The sequence below is a fragment of the Mytilus galloprovincialis genome, chromosome 13, assembly GCF_965363235.1.
Source record: "Mytilus galloprovincialis chromosome 13, xbMytGall1.hap1.1, whole genome shotgun sequence".
NCBI lineage: Eukaryota > Metazoa > Mollusca > Bivalvia > Mytilida > Mytilidae > Mytilus > Mytilus galloprovincialis.
Genome location: NC_134850.1, coordinates 41,262,132 through 41,286,529, shown reverse-complemented (window position 1 = coordinate 41,286,529; position 24,398 = coordinate 41,262,132). Strand labels below are relative to the sequence as shown.

Here is a 24,398-nt window from a genome sequence, read left to right as displayed (position 1 = left end):
TTGCAAAATTAATGCAAACTTTACTGTCAGTGCTGGCAAGCTCTTTGATTTTTCATGATGAACAAGTGTGGACTCAGATCAGTGTGTATAGTAATTGTTAAAACTTGTGTTGGTTTTTTGTAAAACAATTTACTTATTTTTGTTGTTAATTTTCATTGCGTAAAAAAAAAAGCTTTAAGATTACATACACAAGTTCAAATGAGCTGCAATCAGTACTTATAAATCCTCCTTTTGGTCATTTAACAACTTTTTTCATGATAAGAAAATCTAGGAGAATCAGGTCCTATTAATTTAATAATTATATACATTTAAGAGTGTAATTTTGCCTTTTTATATTAACAGCATGTGGACAGACTATGGCAACTCTTCCCACTATATCAGGTGCTGTATGCAATGTTGGCAGTGATTGTACAACTGTCTACTGTTGTTTGCCAGACACAAGAATCGGCAAAAGTTTTGAGACATTTGTGAAATTTGAGCCATGCCTGTTCAAACTAAGCGTTGGAATAGACAAACTAACATTCAGTACACTCTTATTTGATTATGAATGGGGTCAGCTGACTGAAGTTTGGTTGTTTGGATATGTCAGAATGGAGTAAGTATATCTTTTATAATGAAATGTTGAACAGTTACTGGTCTCATTTTAACCTACCTGTTAACTTATCTGTTAGTTCCACCTCTTTCAGGTGCACCTCTGTCAGGTGTTTTGGATAAATGCTATATACTTCACCACAACTTTGTCACTTTATAAGGAAAACATGTTTTTTAACAATAAAATATTAAACTATTGTATATAATTCAATAGTTTAAAATTTGAAACCTGTCCTTTTCAGTCAAAATATTGTTTGTATATGGATGTTTTAGATAAAAGAGAAAGCACATTATGGGAAAACTTGCTCTTGAACCAGTTGAAAGTCAAATGTTTTTATGGATTTTAAATTTGTGGAATAAAATATTGAATCTATGTACTTCTGTTAAAATTTAACCCTTTTTTTCTTTAAAATGTGTTATATAGTGAATAAAAGAGAGAAATAACACCCTATGCTGTTCATAACATTGGGCAAAACCGTATGCCTGAAAGATAATGAATTATGATATTATTTTGTAATCATCTCTTCTGAATATATATAAATTTATAATAAATTTAGTACTGAAAATCGAGCAAACACACCTTATTAAATGAAAATTATTTTCAAACAGGTTTACTGTAAGAGACTTGGAGATGGAAGGAGATTATTTAATTGATATGAAACTTCAGATTTGTCGTGAGTCAGATACGGACACAACACCATGTGGAATTGATATTGTTATCTTTGACAAATACAGACTTCCTAAATTGTCATGTGACTGGAATTCAGTACTAGATACAGGTAAATATAAATAACTTCACAAAATCTTTTATATAGAAGACAAATTGATATTAAATTAAAAGTTTGAGTTGTGTAATATTTTTGAGATATCATGATTTTTTTAAAAAGTACCATTTGGTGACAATTTATAAAAGAGAGAAAGGGACATGCAAGTTTTTATTTGTAAATATAATCCTGTAAAATTTTGTCTACACATGCATCACAATATGCAGAAAAGTTAAATTTAAAATAGGAAATAAGCAGAAAATTGTCAGAAAAAAAATATTGTAAGGAATTTCAAACCAGGGGAAAACAGTAAAATGACGTGAAAGAAAAACTCTGATAAGTCCAAATGTATCATTTTCATTGACTTTTGTAGACCTCGACAAGGTGTAGAATAGAATGTCTGATCTTAAAATATAATTGATGTCATTGTTTAAGTAATCTTTAAAATTGGAGTTATCTTCCTTTGTCAATAATTTTGTAGACTTCCAAGGTTTGGCAACATGGCTGACAGACAACAGTGTGACTAAGCGTGAACCTCTGAGTGGACCAGAAACCTCCAAGTTAATGTCAGACTCTGGAATTGCAGCCTATTTATATGAGCCTTCATGTGATCAAGAGGGCAGTACCTACTCAGGAAATGTGGGAGGTGTCAAGAATGGTAAGGTTTTATGTATTAATCGTATATGGTATATATTGAACTGTGAAATGAATCTGTTTATGATAGTTGTATATACTGGTATGATATCCTTTTATATATAACACTGCAAATGGCTTTGGCAATGCAGTAAAAAGTTACTTTTCACACTTCTATGAAAAATATTTTGAAATTCTTGTTAAGTTTAATATATCTTCTACATCGTTTGATATTCATTATTCCCCACATTTTATAGAAAAAATTTGATTGGTATCTCCCCCATTTAGTAAATACAAATCTTCAAGATAGGAATACATTCTGATCTTTTTCTCGATTGTTATTGTGCATTATACATTACCAATGTAAAAGTCCCCATTTCCATTCTCAATATTTCTTTTTGTTTAAAAAAAACCCGATTATAAAAAAGAAGATGTGGTATGATTGCCAATGAGACAACTGTCCACAAGAGACCAAAATGACACAGACATTAACATCTATAGGTCACTGTACAGCTTTCAACAATGAGCAAAGTCCATACCGCATAGTCAGCTATAAAATGCAATATAATAACAAATGTAAAACAATTCAAACAAGAAAGCTAACAGCCTTATTTATATAAAATAAATGAAAGGGCACTTTTTAAAAAATTCATGATATTACCTCTTTTCAGATTGTGGAATGTCTGTGTCTGTCCCTGTGTTACCGTCAGGAGTTGTCTGTTCTGTTTCTGCTGATACATGTACTGGTCTGGACTGCTGTATCACCATTCCACTAACAAACAAGACAATGAACTTCCGTATTAACATAAACCATTGTTACCAGGACATTACTGTTGGATTGGAATCAATGAACAGAGAATACAAATTACTGGATTACACTTTTGGAACTATTGAACAATTCAACCTCATAGGAGTTGGAAAAATGGAGTAAGTTTTTCTTAGGATTTTTTTTGCTAGGATTTTTGTAGCCCTGAAGTTTGATATCCCTTCTATTTTTTTCCCCACAATCCTTAATGCACAAAACAGTTATCTAATAGGATAATAGGACATTCTTACAGTACTTACTTGATAACTTGTTATCTAAACTTTCAAGGTTTATCACTACTTTTGAAATACAGAATAGTGCATTGATCATAAAATTCTAAACATCCTATCTATGAATATTTCTCATGTTTCCATAAATTTATCAATGAAATATATGCTCAGTTATTCAAGTTACAAAAAGATTGTTTACCAGTCAAGAAAATTACATAAATTGTGCAAGGTGCAGGAATCTAAAATCTGTTCTAAAATATAAATAATGTCATTGTTAAAGTAATCTTTAAAATTGGAGTTATCTTCCTTTTTCCATAATTGTAGTTGAATCAACTACAACCAATGCTTTATACAATGCATTGTTTAATTTTACTTCCCACTGATAAGTCAATGCAATCCTTACCCTCGGTGCTAACAAGCACTTTGATTAGTTCTATAGTATAGTACAACTGATTTTGTAATTAATTTTTAGATACAAAATAGAGGACTTCATTGGAGAGGGAGCTTACTTGATGGATATAAGCTTTTCCTTCTGTTTAGAGACAGGAAGTTGTGAATTTACAGAGACTATCATTCAGGGTGTCAAGTTTCCGAAAAAGAAATGTACATGGGATGATACATATAGAGTTAAAGGTAAAAATTAGTTATAAAAGTGTGCCAAATATCAGCTTGTCTTTCTGTGGGAGCATGACAGTGGCCAGGTGGTCTGAGTAGTTTAACTTCTGTATCACTAGCCTGTAAACAATTTAAAAAAAAATAATTGAATTAAAGAATATAATGTTAAAAAATCACTTAAAAAGTTCTTAAATCTTGTTAATTACTATGTCTACTTATTAAAAAATACTGTAGAAAAGTGTCCTTTGGATATATAAATGTTTGAAGTATTCTGAATTCAAATTTTTCTTTCTTTCAAATTTGTTTTATTTTTTTAGTTCTCTCGAGTATGCTTGAAATTTTTGGCTTACTTGACATTTAGCATACAACAATAAATCAATAAATCCATATGTTAATTCTGTAAATGTGATATTTGATTTCAGACTTTTCCCTGGATCAGTGGAGTAGGGAGAGATCTATTGACACAACACAAGTTTACCCAGCTTATTACATCTCAGAACTTCTACAGAACTTGGACCTAACCAGATACTTCCAATCATCACAGTGTAGCCGATCCGTGTCACCCTATGATTCACCAACCAATGGCTGGAAAAAAGGTAAGTTCATTTTACAAGTTCAGTCAAAAACTACAGAACATTATTCTTAAGTTTTTTTCAAATTGTATTTTTTTTAGATAAAGATTTATATAAATCATTTTAATGTTGAGTTGAGACAAAAATAATTTTGTAATGAATTCTAAAAAAATGGCCTGAATATGTTTGAAGTACTTGTGAATGACAATATAGTATAATTTTCCAGAAAATCTATTTAAATTTGAATATCTCTTAAGCTAAAGATATGTATTTCAAGACTGGTGGTTCTCATGAATATAAAATTCTTTATCTTATTTCAGAATGCTCTGACACCGATGTAGTAGCTATCTCTACCAATCCAATGACATGTAGACTGAAGTCAGACTGTGCTGCTGTCAGCTGTTGTTTAGACGAAGATTTTATCAGCAAGACTTTTGAAGTGCTCTTTGAGATAGATGACTGTGAGAGAAAGATCTACATTGGAATAGAAAAACTGAAGTTCTATATTCCTCTACATGACTTTGAATTTGGTAAGATTTGTATGAATAAAAGTAGACTCCCTTTAAATATTTTTAATGTTTCTCTTCCATTTGTTTTTGATTCACTGTTGTAAGATGTTCAATGATTTAATTTTGAAAATAACTTTCCATGAAATCAAATGTTGGTCCTACTATTTTAAAGATTTTTAAGCTAAAACAATAAGCAAAATGATAAGTATGAAGGTGCATCTAAAACTTTTAAATTGTTTTAGATTTTAATCAAGCTTTCATCAAAGCATTAAATTCTATATTCTCCCATGTATGAGGATTTTAATTCATTCATACTTATTTTTCTTTCAGATAAATGGCATGAATTCAGTTTAGTAAAGACAATTCGCATCAGGTGAGATATAAAATGTTTTATAATTAAATGCTGTCTCAATAATACCAGAAACTACTCAATAATACCAGAAACTACTCTTTTATGGATATTTTGTCATTGATGAATAAGAAAAAGACCAATAAAAAGACGGCTGGAATGAATAAATTGTTTAAGAAAGGATTTGTTTGATTTCTATTCTTGGATAAACATTAAGTTTAATATATAAGACAAAAAAAAATGAATATTATATATACAATAATCTTTTTTTCTCAAGTTTCTTGGACCTTAAAGGGGGTGCATACTATACACAAATGCACACTATACACCCTAAAGACGGTAACAACAACATTAGAATTATAACATTGTGTTGAATATTCATTCAGGTACAATATATATGATCTTTGGAGTGAAGGAGTATATATGGTATCCTTGGAGATATCATCCTGTTGGGAGATGTATAGTAGTTGTGCCTGGACTCAGTCTGTACTGGACTATGCAAGATTTAAAAAGCAAACATGTGCCTCACAAATGGCATATCAGAATGCAGGTATTTATGTTTTAAAAAATTGATTCATCTTAGTTTAAATGAAATGAAAAAAAATGTTACTGTTTTTTTTTGTGAAAAAAAGCCTTTTATGTCTTAAAAATTGATTCATCAATATGTTAATAATGTGAAAAATGTTTCAGTATTTTTAAAAAGAAAAAACAAAATGCATTGTTCCATTTGAATTTTGTTATTACTGCCAATTACAAATTTATTTTGGAAGTAAATAGGAATAGCCAAGTCTGTTAACTTCTTTATTTTGGAAGTAAATAGGAATAGCCAAGTCTGTTAACTTCTTTATTTTGGAAGTAAATAGGAATCGCCAAGTCTGTTAACTTCTTTATTTTGGAAGTAAATAGGAATCGCCAAGTCTGTTAACTTCTTTATTTTGGAAGTAAATAGGAATCGCCAAGTCTGTTAACTTCTTTATTTTGGAAGTAAATAGGAATCGCCAAGTCTGTTAACTTCTTTATTTTGGAAGTAAATAGGAATCGCCAAGTCTGTTAACTTCTTTATTTTGGAAGTAAATAGGAATCGCCAAGTCTGTTAACTTCTTTATTTTGGAAGTAAATAGGAATAGCCAAGTCTGTTAACTTCTTTATTTTGGAAGTAAATAGGAATCGCCAAGTCTGTTAACTTCTTTATTTTGGAAGTAAATAGGAATCGCCAAGTCTGTTAACTTCTTTATTTTGGAAGTAAATAGGAATCGCCAAGTCTGTTAACTTCTTTCTATACATCTGTTTATCTGTGCCAATCAACATGTACATTTGCTGTGTAAACTCCTCGTACGGTAGATTCATTATTATTCATTGGATACCAATTTTCGTAGGTACAGGTGAACCACAAATTTAAATGTTCAACGAATGTCATATTTTGTTAATAGGCTTTGTATACAGAGATTGGCAAAACCACGAAATGAAATATCCATGAATATGCAATTTTTCAGCAATCCACGAAAATTGATACCCATGAAAATAAATGAATCCACAGTAAATGGCAAATATTAATGAAATTTTACACGTTAAAGGGGGGATAATCACGTTTACTTAATTCAATATTGCAATATGTGACGGTAGTCTCTTGTAAGCACATCTAATTCAGGGTATTTGAAAGATTTGTTTGACACAAATAAAATGTTTTATTATTACCATTTCCAAGGACCTAGAAATGATGTGGAGTAATCTAATAGGCATTACATAACACACATATTAAGATCAGATACATATATAGATAAGTGCTGTTTTTTTCAGGCTCCTCTTTGACAACTAGGACTTTTAGTAATAGATAAATGTCATTTAATTTCAGGCTTCTCTCTGACCACTTGGGCTACTGGTAACAGCATTGACAAAGATGCCATGGCTGTAACAGACCTCACACGACTCTACGATGAACTGGATGTTGCTTGGTATCTGAAGAACACATGTGACTATGAAATGTCACCGTTTATAGCTAATGGATGGAATAATAGTAAGTTAAAGTATAAAAGTAGACTTGTGGTCAAATATACTTTCAAGAGGTGGACACCAACATATTGTTAACATCAAGGTTAGAGATGTACATAGAATAACTGCTTCATGAAAAAAATTTGTTGGTCCCTCTACCACATTAAGATGTCTATTTAATTAGAGCAATTTGAATTATAAGAAGCAGTCAAATGTAAACTGTGTAAATTATAAGGAGTAATCTTCCATTAATATATAATTATTGATAACAAATTTATTTGTTTCAGCTTGTGGTTCAACTATTAACAATTTGCCCATGTTATCCAGCGGTACTTCCTGTTTTATTTCTGACGAATGTACAGATGTAAGATGCTGTGTTTCTGTACCATTTTTGGGCAACCATACATTTGATTTCTCACTTAATTTGGATGGATGTACACAGTACATGGAGATAAGTTTGGAGAATTACAAGGAAAAATTCATGTTGAGAGACTATACCTTTGGACAGGAAGATTATTTATGGATTAAAGGAGTGTTCAGATTCAAGTAGGTGTTTTTTGGTCAATTTTACTTATCTCAAAATATGATTATGTTAAACCATGCTTAAATCCATACTTATGAGCAAAATCCAACTTGATAAGTACAGTAAAATCTTTACTTTATTTGTCTCAAGAATTTTTTGTTGTTGTTTTAAGTTGTGAAATTATGAAATTAAGCAAACAATTATTTTTTAAAAATTGAACAGAGGTGTTAAAAGAATTCATAGAAAATGTGTCCCTTCTTGTTATATCATGTCTACAGGGAGTGAACATTACTCTCTGCACATTAAACAGCCCTTGCAAAACTTCTGAAGTGTTCGTAGGTGGCCTGTTTCATGACTTAATGTATGATCCTATCTTAAACACCTTTGTTTTCTAGTGGTAGTCCAGAAAGTCTGCCCTTTATTCTTGCTGTCTCTCTTTGAAGAACCTACTTATTAATATTATTTCTTGTCTTGAATGTACATGAAATGGTTGCCACTGAACATAAAGGAAGCAATCAACAATCAATCAATCGTCTATTTGAAATTAGGTATAGATTGCTATGAATCAATTCAGAGCATCAATTTATAAATGATCAGTATATGAGGGTAGTTTCTCGATACATTGAAGACCCATGGGTGGCCTTTGGCTGTTGTCTGCTCTATGGTCAGGTTGTTGTCACATTCCCCACTCATTCTCAATTTTACCTATTTATTTATAAAAAAAAATTCTATCCAGGTACACAATAGACGATTTACCAGACCAGAATCTGTACAGAGTATCTGTTATGTTTGAGGTGTGTACCACGAATGGTGCACCATGTGAATACAGTCTTACAGTAATGGACAGTGTTGAACTAACAAGATCATCATGTCTTTCAAATTGGGGTTATGGATATTCTGAAGTTGGTAAGTTTTCTTATATTGTTTATTAGTTTGGGTATGAATTAAAGAAGGTGTGGGGTATGCTTCAGTTAAACAGCAACCCAACAGAATTTCACATAGATAATCACATAAAGTATCTCTGTACTTGGCATCCACACATATTTGACATTCCAAAGTATCTTCCCTAGGTCCTATATATGATTTTGTGGAACAGCTCTCAGGACCACTTAGGACAACTTATGGCAATACTGATAACTGATAATGCCCATAGACTATTTGCCACAATATGGTAATCATTTAAAATATATGTGGTACCAAATTAAATGGCCTCAGCATGAAACAAGAGCATTTTTTTAACCTGTTTTTGTATGAAAATAACTCGATTGAGTTGCAGTCATCTCATTTCTTTTTATTGTAAGATTTGGGTTACAGAACAATAATTCTATTGTTATTTTATTTCAGGTTTTACTAAAGAACAATGGAAGACAAACCGAGGCCTTGCAGATGATGCTACATTGAACTCCTGGCAGATTGCCAAGTTATTGGAAGAAACTGAAATAGCACTTTACCAGAACAAACCTCGTTGTAATCATACTATTGGAGACTACCAAGGATCTGTAGATGGCTGGGTTAACAGTAAGTCAAAAATCTGTCAGTTTTTGTATACAAATAGGAATAATTCAAAAGTCTTTAAAAAAGTGAAATTCTTCCAAAAATAATCTCATAGTTAAGACTGCGTATCTAGAGTAAAAGCTGACTTTTTCTGTCTTAACTGCTATTAATTAGATAAAAATTACTGTGGGTTTATTATTGCCCCACTGTTTGTTTACATGTTAAAGTTTGTGATCAGGTCTGTTTAAACTGAACCTCTATTGGTAAGTGAATTATGCTTGGTATGCAGTCATAATAGCACTTGCACATTTCATTTCCCTGCATGGAGATTGTATAAACCTGCCCTTATGTTCATAGATTGTATAAACCTGCCCTCATGGTCATAGTTCATTGATTGTATAAACCTGCCCTCATGGTCATAGTTCATTGATTGTATAAACCTGCCCTCATGGTCATAGTTCATTGATTGTATAAACCTGCCCTCATGGTCATAGTTCATTGATTTGTAACTTTTGCATAGTGTTCATGTTGAAGTTTGTGGTTAGATTAGTTTGAGGAACACCTTTGATAAGTAAAAGACATTTCATATACTGTTGTATTAGCAATGGAGTTTCTAATTTCCAATTAGATTTATTGGTCCTACACCTTCATGCAAAGGTTTTAAATTTTGAATGTGTTGCATATTTTACATGTAAAAGTTTTAGCTTCAAAATTTGCATTATCATATTGAAGTTGCATATTGGAGAGACATTTCTCAGTGCAACAGTTTATTTCAGTTAGTGTAACATAGGCTCATGTTGACAATGGTGTAAAATAAAGCAGAAAAATAAATAAAGCAGAAAAATAAATAAAGCAGGAATTTGAAATTGATTGAATCGTCATCAACCAATGCAACCAGATGGGTTGTAAATAATCAGAATTTTGAAATTCAATGTTAGAAGAATTTTGTAGTTATTCTGTTTTAAAACCGTAACTATGAAATGTTTTTACAGACTGTACTCTTGGAGTATCCCCTGGTGTCTTGGATGGAGATATTGTATGTTTGATTGGTAGTAAATGTTCTGAAGTGTCTTGTTGTGTCAATGACCCTGAGACCATGAGTGACTTCAATGTCTACCTGAGTCTGGACCCCTGTGAATTCTCCTTACTGATTGGAGTAGAGAAATACAGTTTTGAGGTCTCTCTTCTAGACTTTGACTTTGGTGAGTAGAGATTAATATTTTATGTGTTGTAATTGTTTGCTATTATTGATTATCATTTATTTGTTTTATGAAAACGTTGCATTTATCCTAATTCTAAAAATTCCAATAGGGAACATATATTACATTACAAATGATTTATGTAAAAACCGTATAGAGGGTTATTTTTGCGGGTGTAAAATCTTGTGATTTTTATTCAATAAGGTATACGAAATATTTTGGTGGTTATTATTTTGGCGAAATCAAAATTTTATCAATACCTTTGCATGTACACTTTTAATCTGAAAAAGAAAGAAACAAGTCATTGTACACTGTCTCAATATTTATTGAAAAGAAAAAAAAATCTCTTGTAGACAAATTTGAGATATGAAAAATGTATGAATTATTCTTTGTTCTCTTTCAGAGAGAAGTTATGAATTAGACCTTGGTGGTATATACAAAGTCAGGTAATTATTGGATTCAAGTACTGTAAATTCAGAATTATTGCAATGTTTTTATTATTGCAAAAAAATGTGACAGGGTTATATGAATTGCAATAATTTAAAATCGCATTTTGAAATTTTATATATGAATTTTTTTTTCTCAATATTGCAAAAATTAAAACTGCATTGTAGTCTAAAATGACAAAATCACAATAAAAATGCATGCAATAATTTCTGAATTTACAGTAAACTGTTTCACTAATTTTAAGTAGTAAGTTTGAAGGCATGCAGAAAATTAACTGTTAGGACTGTACCAGGAAAAAGTATATAGAGAAACGTATATCTTCAGTGCATTCAAAGACTACTGGAACAGCCCATAGGCATGCAAAGTTTTCCCACAAACTAACAAGAATGGTGTCCTATGGACATATATTCTTTTTTCCAAAGTATTTTATTTTAGCTCATATATAAAATATCTTTCACACATGATGTTACTGTTTTGAAATATGCACAAAAAAAAAAATACAATGCTAAATATTTATTCTAAAATGCAGTCATCCAAACACAAGTGTCTATAAGGTCATGATAAAATGTTAATTCACACCACTTTCAAACCACATGAAGCAATATTCCCATAAAAGAACTTTTGGAACCTTTAAAAAGATGATCAAAGAAGTTTTCAGTGGTAAAACCAGCTCCTGTTTGTATCCAAACATGATCCTTTTCATTTACCTTGCAAATTACAAACTGGGTACTTTGAATACTTCCAGCTGATGACCCAAGGGAGATAATTTGTTTAGCTTTTACTACATTTTCAACTCTGAGTTCTGTGTCTATACTTTTCCCGCTATATGTAAGTGTTGTCCAAGAAAACATGAAAACACCTGATACAGGTGAAACAAACACACCATCTCCTGAGTTGAAGTCTGCTCCTTCATCAAACTGAATTTCATTGAATTTCACAATTGAATTTATGTTCAGTACAGTATCAGATGACAAAGTCGCATAGAACATTACATGTTCATCTTTCTTTCCTGAAAACAATAAAATAAAATCATAATTTATTGAAACAAAGAATATAATAACTATTGAAAGAAGTGAACCATTAAGACATGATTTGGGTAAAAATGTTTATTCTAATATGTCTGCTTATACAGACTGCTCACTTCAAGGAATAGAGAATTAACCTTCATTTCACATTTGAATATTTTGAAAAGTGTCTAAAAATAAATACTTGATGTGTGAATTGTTTTATAGGATAAAGATCTCAGCATTTCTAGGCTACTGTTCAATTTAACTTTGAATACCTTATCTCAAGCATAAATCATATCAATCAATAATCTAAACTTACTTTTGGATAGTCTGTTTACAGTTTTTGTTAGAGTTAAAATCCTATGCTCCATTCTATCCATAGAGCTTTGCAGGAAATCCATTCTGCTTTCAACATCACTGTCATTTTGAATAGAATTTGATAATGAAATAAAGTCCATCAAAGCAAATACAAGTAGTAACCTTTTACTGAAATACACCATTGTTCAAGCTTAGTTTATAAATTAAGTGAAGAAAAACATTTGAAATATACAAATAAAGCACTTAAAACCTTTATCTATATAAGTTTACAGCCTGCTGTTTAAGATACTATAAATTTGTTCACCAGTAATTAGTTTGAAAATAGCTTAAAACACTTAACATATATTTGTAACAACTATAATTGGAGAAATTTGATACAATACATTATATAATTGAGGCTTCAAGTGGTTTGAACTGAAGGCTTTGGTTACATGTAAACATGCTTTTACACATCTCTGTATTATTATTTTTGATTAACTTAACCATTTTTTTTTGTCTATTTTTGATCACCTTTCACAGAAAATAATCATTTAATATCAATCCACCTTCAAAGCTACCTATACTTTTATACTGTTTATCATGAGACAAATTTCAACATTTTGAGATGCTGATATAGATTAATTTTGTCAAACTAAAATGTTTTGATTTATGTATATTTCTGCCATTAGTTTTAGGTGTTTAGGTTATAATTTATTACTATTTATAGCTTCTCTGTTGATGATCTGATATACAGTGGAATGTATACGGTCAACATGACGGTCAGCATCTGTTGGAGCAATGGTCAAGATTGCCAGTTTGTGTCTCAAATTTTCCAAAATACATTGTTACCTAAACATACATGTGATACACAGACAAATTTTGCTCAGTCAGGTAAATAATCACTTCTATTTAATTGGATGTTTAATGGGAAAGAAAGGCACAAGCAGAGTGACATTACCATTTTTTTTAAATTTGAATCCAAGCTATTGCAGTATTAAAATTGCTGAATACCTTAGATGTGTGCAGATAAATAAAAAAAATCATCAAACAGTCCTGCTAAGTGACAAATTGTATTGTGAGTTATAAACAAAGAAATTTTGAAACTTTCTTCAATACAGTTTAAACGTTTTACATTGCCTTCCAGATGTTATAAATCGAACTAATGGTTTTATTCTTATTTTTTCAGGATTTAGTTATACCAGCTGGCTTACCACTACTGGATATACAGATGCCACACCCCTGACAGGTGATGCACTAGACGACCTTGAAGAAGTTCTTGACATTGTCAAGTTCTATGAACCTACTGCTTATACTGTAGTTAATGTCAGTAGTAATGGCTGGAACAATGGTAAGTGCATACACATGTTTTCATAGGAATATGGCATATATCAGAATTAGCTCCCCTGAACAAAATAAATCATCAGGTTTGAGCTCCCATTTCACACTACTTGTTTTACTTTTGTATAACAACTTTGTTGTATGTATTGTCACTTAAGGTTCATCTTTAATCAAATATGGTCATATAAGGTTATAAAAAAATGTTAAAATCCAGTGTTATTTTTAGAATGTGAATTGGGGATGGTAGAGTTACCCGACATTTCTCCTGCAGCTAATTGTACTCTTCAGCCCCACTGTACTGCTGTAGACTGTAGTGTGTTCTCACCAAGACTCGGCAGGAGTTTCCATGCTGCTGTAGATATTGACCCCTGTCATGCTCGTATGATGGTACAGATAGAGAAAATGAACTTCAATGTCGGACTTTTGGAAAAACAATATGGTAAGAATATTGGGCATAATGCCTTAAAACTGGAAGAAATCCAAAATGGCTGTTATTACTTCATCAATTTCACATGATTTGGAATGTCTCAAAATTTTTAATTTTGAAGTTGCATGAAGTAAAGTCTTTAAAAATTAAATTTACAAAGTAAAGATACATGCAGTTAGTTTATCTTGCATATAGTTAATAATGTGTACTGTTAGTATTGAGAACTAATACTATATAACACAAGGGAAGGAAATAATATATATCATGTAACAATACTTCTACTGAAACATAAAGATTAGTGTGCAGCCCCTTATTTTATGAGTATAGTGTATAAAATGTGTACCAAAGTGTGTTGTTATGATATGGTTTTGATATGCTTGACCTGTTTATTTTTAGGAGATTTGTGGCAAGTTTGGTATAGAGGAGTTGTCAGAATAGAGTAAGTTGATCACTATGTATTTTATAAGATACCTGATGAAAGATCAAATAGATTGCTGATATAATACTGAAAAGCTGATTTTTTCTTGTTCTGATTTATGATTTGGAATGTTTCCTATACCTCACATTCGTAAGTCTTAAATATTTTCTTGATCTTTTGAAAGATGAGCAAGATTTCCAATAAATTGGAAATTTCCATATATAAATCATTGGAACAAGTGTTGTTCAATTGAGGAATATCTAAATGTTCAGATGTGTAATTTACTTTTTAACATTTTCAGCTTCACCATCAATAACTTACCAAGTGAGAACCTGTACTTAGTGAGCATGAACTTGAGTGTATGTTTCGAGTCGTCGGGAGCATGTGAAGTTGGGCCTGTAAACATTTTTGTCAACACTTTACTGCACATGAAAACTTGTGACTTCTCCAGTGATTTTGTAGTTACAGGTATGTTGATTAGAACAATTTCTTCACGGTGTTCTTAATGCATTTGCACACGGGTTATCTAGCAAGTTATCAGTCTTGTTTTTAATATTTAACAACAGCAACACGGTGCAAAAACATCAGTATTATTTATCTGAAAGCAAGATTACTTAATATACTACAATATTGTCAGATTTCCTGCAGAAGGGTTGTTGTCCTGTCCAAGCACTGTAGCTTTTTTCATTAATAAAAGCTAACCGCTCTGAAATGGCAAATATTACTAAAAGTGACTTTAAAAACCAATCATTCAGGGCCCTTTAATATCAGTAGAGAACAAGGGTCCAGGGAGTAAGAAAATGAAATCTTATTCTGTAATGCAGTACAAAATTGTCTGTATGTGGTAAATACCTATGTTATTTTTTAGGGTTCTCCTTGGAAGCTATGCGACAGACTTACCATTTAGTAGGAGTGACCACACTACCTAGCTATTTTGTACAGCAGGTTTTGAATACAGCCAGTGTGTCACAATATCTACTGGAGCAGTCATGTAACAGACTGACTTCACCCTTTGGTACGACCTATGACGGATGGATGAAAGGTAAGGGCAATATAATTTCATCAAATATTAAGGCGAGTATTCGATATTTAGATATGCAATATATTTTTGAATTGAAAGTACATTTCTATGCTTTCCTTAATATTGCAAAGATGATTAAAGTATTGCAGTAAAAATTAAATCTAAATATAGAAATCAGAAAAAGGGAGATAATTTAATTTAACATTTCAGAAAAATAGATTTTAAGTAATGTTTTCGTAAGTGTACATCAAAATTTTTTTATTAGATTAAAAACATCCTATACATGGCATTGGGTAACATTATTTTTACATTTGTTGTGTGTTCAAGAAAATTACCAATTCTGTTGATTCACTTATTTTCATTGGTACTAATTTTCGTTGATTGAGGAAAACTTACACTTTTGTGGATATTTAATTTTGTGGTTTTGCTAATGTCTGCATACAAGTCTATGGAAAATTTGTTGAACATTTAAATTTTGTGGTTCATCTGTACCCACTAAATCAAGGAAAATTAATATCCAACGAAAAATAAGGAATCCACAGTAATCCATTAGATTCTGAAAAAGAATATGTATACAGCTAGACTAGGGATACAGCTAGACTATGGATACAGCTAGACTAGGGATACAGCTAGACTATGGATACAGCTAGACTATGGATTACAAATTCTGTTTTATTTTGTTGATAGGTTGTACAACTCAGTCCCTTACACTGGAATATATCAAACCAACAGAGACAACCTGTTATACGTTACCAGATTGTACAGGGTTCCAGTGTTGTGTAGATGCCTCTGTCATTGGAAGGTCATTCTTATACAAAATATCTGTTGATGCTTGTAAATACAAATTGACTGTCGCCATTGAAGATCTGGAATATGAACAGAATCTCTTGACTTATAAGTTTGGTAAGTTCAATTGTTTAAAAGTATTTTGGTTTATGAAGATTTAATGGATAGTTATAAAAAATAATTATCAAAAAGTTTCTGTTAAAATAAAGAATGCAGACGTTGTAGTGTTTATTATTATAAAACTCTATATTTAGAGAGCATTTTTTTAATCAACTATGCAATTGTTGCTTTTATAATTGGAGTAGATTTTTCAGTTATGTAAACAGATGATATCTCCTGTATATATAAACAATGATCTTGATACATTTTAGGTACACAAGATAAGTTCTACATAAATGGTGTCTTCAAAATGGAGTAAGTGTTAATTTTAGTATAAAAAAATATTTTATTTAAGTTTGCAATAAAATTAACGGTACCAATTTTTCTTGCACCAGATGCGCATTTCGACAATACATGTCTCTTCAGTGATGCTCGTAGCCAAAATATTTGCAATCCAAAGCATATATAAAAGATGAAGAGCTATAATCCAAAAGATCCAAAAAGTATAGCCAAATCCGTGAAAGGAATCAGAGCTTTGCATAAGGGAGATACATTCCTTAATTTATAATAATTTCTAATATTTTGTAGCAGCAAATTTTAATAACACAATAAATCCGTATTTTCAAATCCGTATTTGCAAATCATGCACAAAAAATAATAAAACCATAAAATGAAGTCTTTCTATTCTCATTCTATAACAAAATTCATCAATGTGAATAACAGTGAAAGGGTTATGTTTGCTCTTGACTATACTTGTGTAGTGTTAAAAGAACACATTTTTATTAGAAACAGTTTAAATAATTATTGGAAGTTTTCTGTTCTTCATACATCTGTAATCTATCAAATATTATTGGTACCTTGTTCTGAAATTTTCACATGTCTGACAAAATAGATATGAAAAATAAGAAAACCATGGCTACCCAATCACATTTATGTTAGAGTGTTGATACTTAATGGATTTGTTTACATTTCAGCTACCAGATAGAGGAATTGCCAATTGATGGTTCCTACTTGTTGACAGTAACACTGAGTGTATGTTTAGAGGCCAATGCTGATTGTGCTGTACAGAGAGTAGTAGCTAGTAGTCTCAAGATAGACAAACCTACATGTACATCTACTGGACAGTTTGCCATTCCAGGTAATAATATAAAGGATAAAGATTCAGAAGGGATTAAATTGTACAGACAACAGTAACCAATTCTATTAACAAAATGAATGTCACTTACATGAGATGTGCATCAGTCAAATATCTGTTGTCTGATAATAAAAGCTCTTTTAAATTGATAAAACCCTGTATGTTACTCTCTGAAAATGCTCTTCGCAATTGATAACTAAATTCTTCTTTTGTTCTTTTATACATATGAAAATTATATTTCCAGGATTTTCTGTAGCAGACTGGAAGACTAATAAAGGATTAAGTTCATCAAACTCTCTACCAGAATATGCTGCTTCTCTTCTCATGAGTGATTTGAAAATAGCCAAGTATATGAAGGAACCACAGTGTACCATTGCATCACCAGGATGGCAATCAGGAGGTAATAAGCTTTAATAGGATGAAGAACTGCAATTTTGAATTTTCAATAATTGATGTTTGATTGTTCTTATGTTCCATGTAGTTTATACTTTATTTTCTCAAACCAGTTGATCCTGCCAACTCATTAGCATTGATAAATTTTAGATTTTGATTTCTCAAAATAAATCTTTCATACATTATTGAACAGAAATGCTAATGCTTTGATTCAGATAAAACAACAATACGTTAAGTCTATTTTGAATAGACATATTTACACTTGTTTTCAAATTCTAAATAATGATGGAGAAAATTTACACTGTTTCGAAAATATAATTGCAGGTTGTCCATTAAATGTCGACAAGCCAATGCTCCATGACAATGTAACCTGCCAAGTCTCAAGTAGTTGTACTGGTGTCAAGTGTTGTGTGTACACAGAGGAACTGAACCGTAACATTGATGTACACCTTCTACTGAACCCATGTGACCAAAGTTTGTCTCTGACCATTGATTATCTGGAGTACAATAGAAGTTTGTTTGATTTCAGTTTTGGTAAGTCAATTTTTGCTTTAATATTAAGATAAAAGAACCAAAATATTTGTATGTAATGTAGAACCTGAATCTGGTAATTTATGAAAAAATAAATTTTGCATAAGAAATTAATATTATTAATGTTAGTAAAAAAGATTATTGTTTTCTTTACTCACAATTAAGAAATCGTCATGCATGTGCATTTTAAAAGTGGTTTGAATAGGCTGAAAATGATTTTAGAAAAATTAGATTATTCAATTGTAACACAAATTAACATAGAACCCTAGGGGGGAACAGAGAACTCTGTCAAACATCAAAAACACATTATCCACACTGATCTGTGTCCACACTTGTAAGAATCCACACTGATCTGTGTCCACACTTGTAAGATGTTAAAATACTGGAATGTTAACATTAATTTATCTTAAGTTAACACTGAAGATAATCTATATAATGTTTTGATTTATTACAGGAAGTTTACAGCAGTTTTACATGGAAAATGTTGTAAGAGTAGAGTGAGTATCATAAAGAATAAAATTTAAAAAAATGTATACAAAAAATTGACTAACCTTTGTTAAAAATAAAAAGATTTTTGTAAGTTTATTATAAAATGTAAAAAATGGAACTAATGAAAGAAGCAATTTTTTGAATTCAGATCTTTTTTGGAGTATAATATTTAATAACTATTTTGTTTTTATTTATTTGTTAAGTTTTCACCATTATTTAATTTTCTTGTAAAGATATTAAAAAATGAATATTTCATGATGAGATAAGTGTATTTTAATGTGTATTTCAGTTATGTGATATACGATTTGACCAATGACTACCAGTACCTTGTCGACATGAACATCAGTATTTGCTACGAGTCATCAGCTCCATGTGAATTACAAACAATGGTGTTCCATAGTTCTGTTTTGCATAAAAAGCCGTGTCAATGGAAAACCGGCTTTAGAGATCCAAGTAAGATGATAACTTATACCCTGACTTCTTGGATCTATCTAATTGTTCTTTATGAGGCCTAGGCCAATGAGAAAGCAAATTAATGACTAAAAAATATTAAAGATCAACATACTGTCATCAACAATATCAGGTGTTTATACAATGTAAAACTCTAAATTGCCTTGAATTTAAAAAAGTTAGCCTTGTTTTTTAAGCATGCACAACATAATAAATTGGCTGTAATAAACCACTGTCTTAATTTGTAAATGGAAGCATGATTTTCTGGCACATTATAATTTATAGTGAAAACAGTTTCAAAATTTGTGTTCATATTTGAATACAAAAATATTTCTTCAGAAGTAGTCATGCAGCTTTATGACATGATATTTAATCCAATCATTCTATTTTAGTTTTTATTAGTTTTATTCTGGTCAAAGATAAAAAAGAAAAAATATAAATCAGATGTTGAAACATGATAAAAATTTAACCCAAAATATTCTGATTCAAACTTTACACTGAAATGAATATTTTTTACAGATTTCTCTGAGTCTGGGTGGAGAAATGAGATGAACATTACATCTGATGCCCAGCTGTTCCCTGTAGACATAGCCAGACTGACAGAGGCTCTATTTGTTGGACCTTACCAGGCAGATATGCCCTGCCAGGGATACAATTCACCATACACAGGAGCTATCAATGGATGGAAGGATGGTAGGTTTCTTACATACAAAGTTGTGTTTTTAGTTAAAAAAATATCATGGTTTTATATGTTTTTTTTGTAAAACAAATGACCTTAAATATGTAAATATTTCACTCAAAAAACATTGACCACAAAAAAAAATTCCTGGTCTGATGGAAGACCAACTCTGCTTGACAAAGTAGACTAGCTTAAATGATAATGGTTTGATATCTAAAAATTCTATGATATACTTTCTACATTACAGAATGCTCAGCTTCTAACTTGGAGAACTTACCATCCAGTACACTGAAGTGTTACATACCTCCCACTTGTAGCTTTGTCAGGTGTTGTCATGAAGTTAAATATATAAAATTGAATGACATATAAACAATCTTCATTACAGAATGCTCAGCTTCTAACTTGGAGAACTTACCATCAGATATGATGAAGTGTTACATACCTCCCACTTGTAGCTTTGTCAGGTGTTGTCATGAAGTTAAATATATAAAATTGAATGACATATAAACAATCTTCATTACAGAATGCTCAGCTTCTAACTTGAAGAACTTACCATCAGATATGATGAAGTGTTACATACCTCCCACTTGTAGCTTTGTCAGGTGTTGTCATGAAGTTAAATATATAAAATTGAATGACATATAAACAATCTTCATTACAGAATGTTCAGCTTCTAACTTGGAGAACTTACCATCCAGTACACTGAAGTGTTACATACCTCCCACTTGTAGCTTTGTCAGGTGTTGTCATGAAGTTAAATATATAAAATTGAATGACATATAAACAATCTATATTACAGAATGCTCAGCTTCTAACTTGGAGAACTTACCATCCAGTACACTGAAGTGTTACATACCTCCCACTTGTAGCTTTGTCAGGTGTTGTCGTGAAGTTAAATATATAAAATTGAATGACATATAAACAATCTTCATTACAGAATGCTCAGCTTCTAACTTGGAGAACTTACCATCAGATATGATGAAGTGTTACATACCTCCCACTTGTAGCTTTGTCAGGTGTTGTCATGAAGTTAAATATATAAAATTGAATGACATATAAACAATCTTCATTACAGAATGCTCAGCTTCTAACTTGGAGAACTTACCATCCAGTACACTGAAGTGTTACATACCTCCCACTTGTAGCTTTGTCAGGTGTTGTCATGAAGTTAAATATATAAAATTGAATGACATATAAACAATCTTCATTACAGAATGCTCAGCCTCTAACTTGGAGAACTTACCATCCAGTACACTGAAGTGTTACATTCCTCCCACTTGTAGCTTTGTCAGGTGTTGTCATGAAGTTGGCCTGCTGGGTACACCAATGGAAACAGAGCTTGAAATTGACTCCTGTAACTTTGAACTGTCTGTCAGGATTGAAAAACTGGAGTTTAAAGTTCCCTTCCATGACTATCAGTGGGGTGAGTTCTAGTTTAATTTAGATTTCAATAATATGGAATAATTTTATATCATGGTCTTACTGTAAATTCAGAAATCAATGTGTATAATTGGACTGAATGAGTATTGCAATAAAAAGAACATGCATTCTTATATCTTATAATATAACTGCCTGCAGATTTTCTTAAAAAATTGGATAATAAATCTCGCATTTGAGTCCATTCTACAAAATTCGCAATCATAAATTCACACAATTATTTCTGAATTTACAGGATTCTTTCTCATTTCTTCACGTTTCATTACTTCACGTTTTTGTGTAATTTATTTGTAATTTCATCTCATTTATTTAAAAATCTGTTTATTTGATTTTTACAATATTTACTACTATATTCCTGTGTCAATTAACAATATTTTTATCAATTTATAGGAGTTTTACAAAGTATGGACCTGTTTGGTTTGTTGACAATGGAGTAAGTATTAAACATATTTATATCAAAGGGTACATACAATGTGATATTTCATTGATGCAACTAATTGTACTTTCTTATACTCTGGCTTCCTCAACAATAAAAAAAAAAAACAGACGGAATATAGTCATTAGTGTTTAAAGTGTTTTTCAACATGAACACTGAAATGTTCTCATAAGATAAATATTATTAAATGTAAAAAAAAAAGATAAGTATTATTAGTTTTATCAGACTTTTATTAAGAGTCTGGAACATTTCATTGTAAATTTAAAAGACTTTCAAAGATCTGGCCCAAACATCAATACCAACAAAGGGACATGGAAAACAATTAAAAATATCTTTTTTCTTACAGCTTTGTCATAGAGAATCTATATGAGTCCAGACAGTTCTTGGTATCTATGAATCTGACATTATCCTATGAATCCGCTGGACCCGTTGAAGCAGCCAACATACTAATGGACAAGGCCCTTCTATCTAAGAAGCAATGTGATTGGAGCTCAGACTTCCATATTTCTGGTTAGTATTTAATTATGTATATCAACAACATTGAATAAATATTGATTAATAATTAAAAAATATTTGTTACATGAAATATTCTGTATTTTGATTATTTTACTTCAGTTTTTTTTGAAGTATTAGATATATCTAGAATGATCAAACATTTTTAGAATCTTAGAGACAGGGAGAAATTTCTTTCCAATCTTGTACCAAGAACAAATACATTTTATAATCTATGGTTAGACAATGTATGGCTATTCCCTTTAAATTGCCCTGCTTAAAACTAAATTTAACTTCTGTTTATATAAATATCACTACGAATACAAAGATTTGTATGATAATGCATTAATAATAATACTTTGAATTTTTCAGGTTTTTCACTGTACACCTATTTGATAAACAGAAACCACGGGCCTACTGATCCCTTGACACCAAACTTAATACTACAGTTTATGGAAGATACCAACCTGGCTCCATTCATGCAGGATGAAATGTGTAACAGAACTGGTGCCCTGTATAACAATGAATCATGGACACAAGGTATAAAACAAATGCTCATCTTATACCATAGCTGTCTGTTGAAACCTTAGAATTTGAGATTTCCTTTTGCAGAAAATTTTTCAATAGAACCTAGATACATTTCTCAAATTTTTGCAAAAAGATATTACAATTTAAAAAGTGGCCTCAAATATTTGATTGGACCCAACCATTTTGAATGAGTTAATCAGCCAATTTTGTTGTTATATGACATCAATTACTCGAATGTCGCAAAATTCTTTGTTGAAGTGTCTCACATTTAAAAAAAAAATCAGGTCTTTTATGAATTCTTTGTTTCTTTCAGATTGTGCTGCTAACCTAACATTGCCAACTTTATCAGACAAAGTTAATGCCCATATAACAACCATGTGTACAGGTGTCGAAGCCTGTATAGAGAATGATTTGATTGAGAGGTCAATTGAATTCTCCCTTCTACTGGATCCCTGTTCAAACAGACTTAGTATCAGTATAGAGAGAGCAAGATACAACAGAACACTCAGTGATTTCGAATTTGGTAAGTTATATATGAATATTGTAAGTTGCATATTAATATTGTGAGTTACCTTTGAAATATTAGATACCTGTAATTAGAAATATATATAAATAATGAAATTGTCTTTTTTACCAATGTAAAAGAGTAACGAAAGATACCAGAGGAACAGTCAAACTCATAAATCGAAAATAAACTGACAACACTATGGCTAAAAATGGAAAAGACAAACAGACAAACGATAGTTCACATGCCACAACATAGAAAACTAAAGAATAAGCAACACGAACCCCACCAAAAACTAGGGGTGATCTATGATCCCATAGAATATTTTGAAAATCTGTTGACAGTGTCGGGTTTAACTTATTTTTCTTTTTGTAGGAGAGGATCATTACTACAATTTACAAGGAATTGTCCGTCTCAAGTAAGTGTGTAATATTTCAAATGAAATTTTGAAAAAATAGCTTATAAATGGTCAAATTATTTACAAAAGTACATAGTCTCTTGTGGAGAGTTGTTTCATTGGCAATCATACCACATCTTCTTTTTTATATAGAACTTACTATAAAAATCCAGTCAGAAATTCCTTGTGCACGATATGCAATATATCATTGAATAATGTTAATCTGAAAGATAAAAGCAAATTTAGTAAGGTGAAAAAAAGAAATTAATTGAATTAAATTGAATACCTTCTTATTGAACTGCACAAGGTGCCAAAATTTTGCTTTTTCAAGTTCAGAGAAAGGTTTTGCATGACAAATTAATGCATGTTACTTACTTAAAATTTCTCAAAGGTGAATTTAGTTGTTGGAGCTCTTTTAGTTTTTCTGTAACATGCTTTACACTTGTATTTCAGATATAACATAGAAGATCTTTACACAGAGCGTTATTATCTGTTAAATGTGGTTGCCTATTTTTGCTATGAGACATCAGGTATTATCTGTACACTGGAGAACACCTTTACAATTTTAGAGAACACCAAGTTACCCAAAAGAGTATGTAGCTATGACCAAGGATTCAAAACCTCAGGTATGTATGCACCGTTTTTAGCTATTCTAATTATCTTTTGTCTAATATAGAATAAAAGATTTGCGGTTATCCATCCAAGACACAGATGTACACAGCAAAAACACAAAAAAGCAAAGGAAGAGTACTTTTATTGCTGTTTTTTTTCTTCAGCAGACCTGCCAACTATCCCGATTTTCGCGGTATCATC

The 24,398-nt window shown here is 31.1% G+C and overlaps 2 protein-coding genes across 2 annotated transcripts in view; one reads left to right on the top strand and one right to left on the bottom strand.

Annotated features, from left to right (window-relative positions):
• The window catches only part of LOC143056305 (uncharacterized), a 313,066-nt gene that overhangs the window by 221,502 nt on the left and 67,166 nt on the right, over positions 1-24,398 (top strand). The window contains exons 97-132 of the mRNA XM_076229390.1: positions 343-595; positions 1,201-1,370; positions 1,837-2,013; positions 2,660-2,915; positions 3,496-3,656; positions 4,061-4,234; positions 4,531-4,740; positions 5,050-5,092; positions 5,455-5,618; positions 6,921-7,082; positions 7,345-7,603; positions 8,317-8,486; positions 8,925-9,098; positions 10,067-10,276; positions 10,677-10,719; positions 12,752-12,915; positions 13,211-13,372; positions 13,589-13,801; positions 14,186-14,228; positions 14,509-14,675; positions 15,076-15,249; positions 15,916-16,131; positions 16,386-16,428; positions 17,088-17,251; positions 17,493-17,648; positions 17,966-18,175; positions 18,627-18,669; positions 18,951-19,114; positions 19,631-19,804; positions 21,004-21,213; positions 21,618-21,660; positions 22,010-22,173; positions 22,528-22,695; positions 22,997-23,206; positions 23,564-23,606; positions 24,039-24,211. Of these exons, the coding sequence (XP_076085505.1) occupies positions 343-595; positions 1,201-1,370; positions 1,837-2,013; positions 2,660-2,915; positions 3,496-3,656; positions 4,061-4,234; positions 4,531-4,740; positions 5,050-5,092; positions 5,455-5,618; positions 6,921-7,082; positions 7,345-7,603; positions 8,317-8,486; positions 8,925-9,098; positions 10,067-10,276; positions 10,677-10,719; positions 12,752-12,915; positions 13,211-13,372; positions 13,589-13,801; positions 14,186-14,228; positions 14,509-14,675; positions 15,076-15,249; positions 15,916-16,131; positions 16,386-16,428; positions 17,088-17,251; positions 17,493-17,648; positions 17,966-18,175; positions 18,627-18,669; positions 18,951-19,114; positions 19,631-19,804; positions 21,004-21,213; positions 21,618-21,660; positions 22,010-22,173; positions 22,528-22,695; positions 22,997-23,206; positions 23,564-23,606; positions 24,039-24,211 (5,730 nt within the window). The remainder of the gene's footprint in view (positions 1-342; positions 596-1,200; positions 1,371-1,836; positions 2,014-2,659; positions 2,916-3,495; positions 3,657-4,060; positions 4,235-4,530; positions 4,741-5,049; positions 5,093-5,454; positions 5,619-6,920; positions 7,083-7,344; positions 7,604-8,316; positions 8,487-8,924; positions 9,099-10,066; positions 10,277-10,676; positions 10,720-12,751; positions 12,916-13,210; positions 13,373-13,588; positions 13,802-14,185; positions 14,229-14,508; positions 14,676-15,075; positions 15,250-15,915; positions 16,132-16,385; positions 16,429-17,087; positions 17,252-17,492; positions 17,649-17,965; positions 18,176-18,626; positions 18,670-18,950; positions 19,115-19,630; positions 19,805-21,003; positions 21,214-21,617; positions 21,661-22,009; positions 22,174-22,527; positions 22,696-22,996; positions 23,207-23,563; positions 23,607-24,038; positions 24,212-24,398) is intronic.
• On the bottom strand, positions 10,578-12,329 carry LOC143056310 (uncharacterized). The gene is made up of 2 exons (XM_076229395.1): positions 12,047-12,329; positions 10,578-11,729 (listed from the first exon to the last, which is right to left on the bottom strand). The coding sequence occupies exons 1-2, from the start codon at positions 12,225-12,227 to the stop codon at positions 11,305-11,307; spliced, it is 606 nt and encodes a 201-aa protein (XP_076085510.1). The 5' UTR covers positions 12,228-12,329; the 3' UTR covers positions 10,578-11,304.

What these genes read in the sequence shown, in the direction of transcription:
- LOC143056310 (XM_076229395.1), bottom strand. Translation starts at nt 12,227, where the DNA reads ATGGTGTATTTCAGTAAAAGGTTACTACTTGTATTTGCTTTGATGGAC. An exon ending in TGTAAACAGACTATCCAAAA is followed by an intron (nt 11,730 to 12,046) that starts GTAAGTTTAGAT and finishes TATTGTTTTCAG; the next exon opens with GAAAGAAAGATGAACATGTA.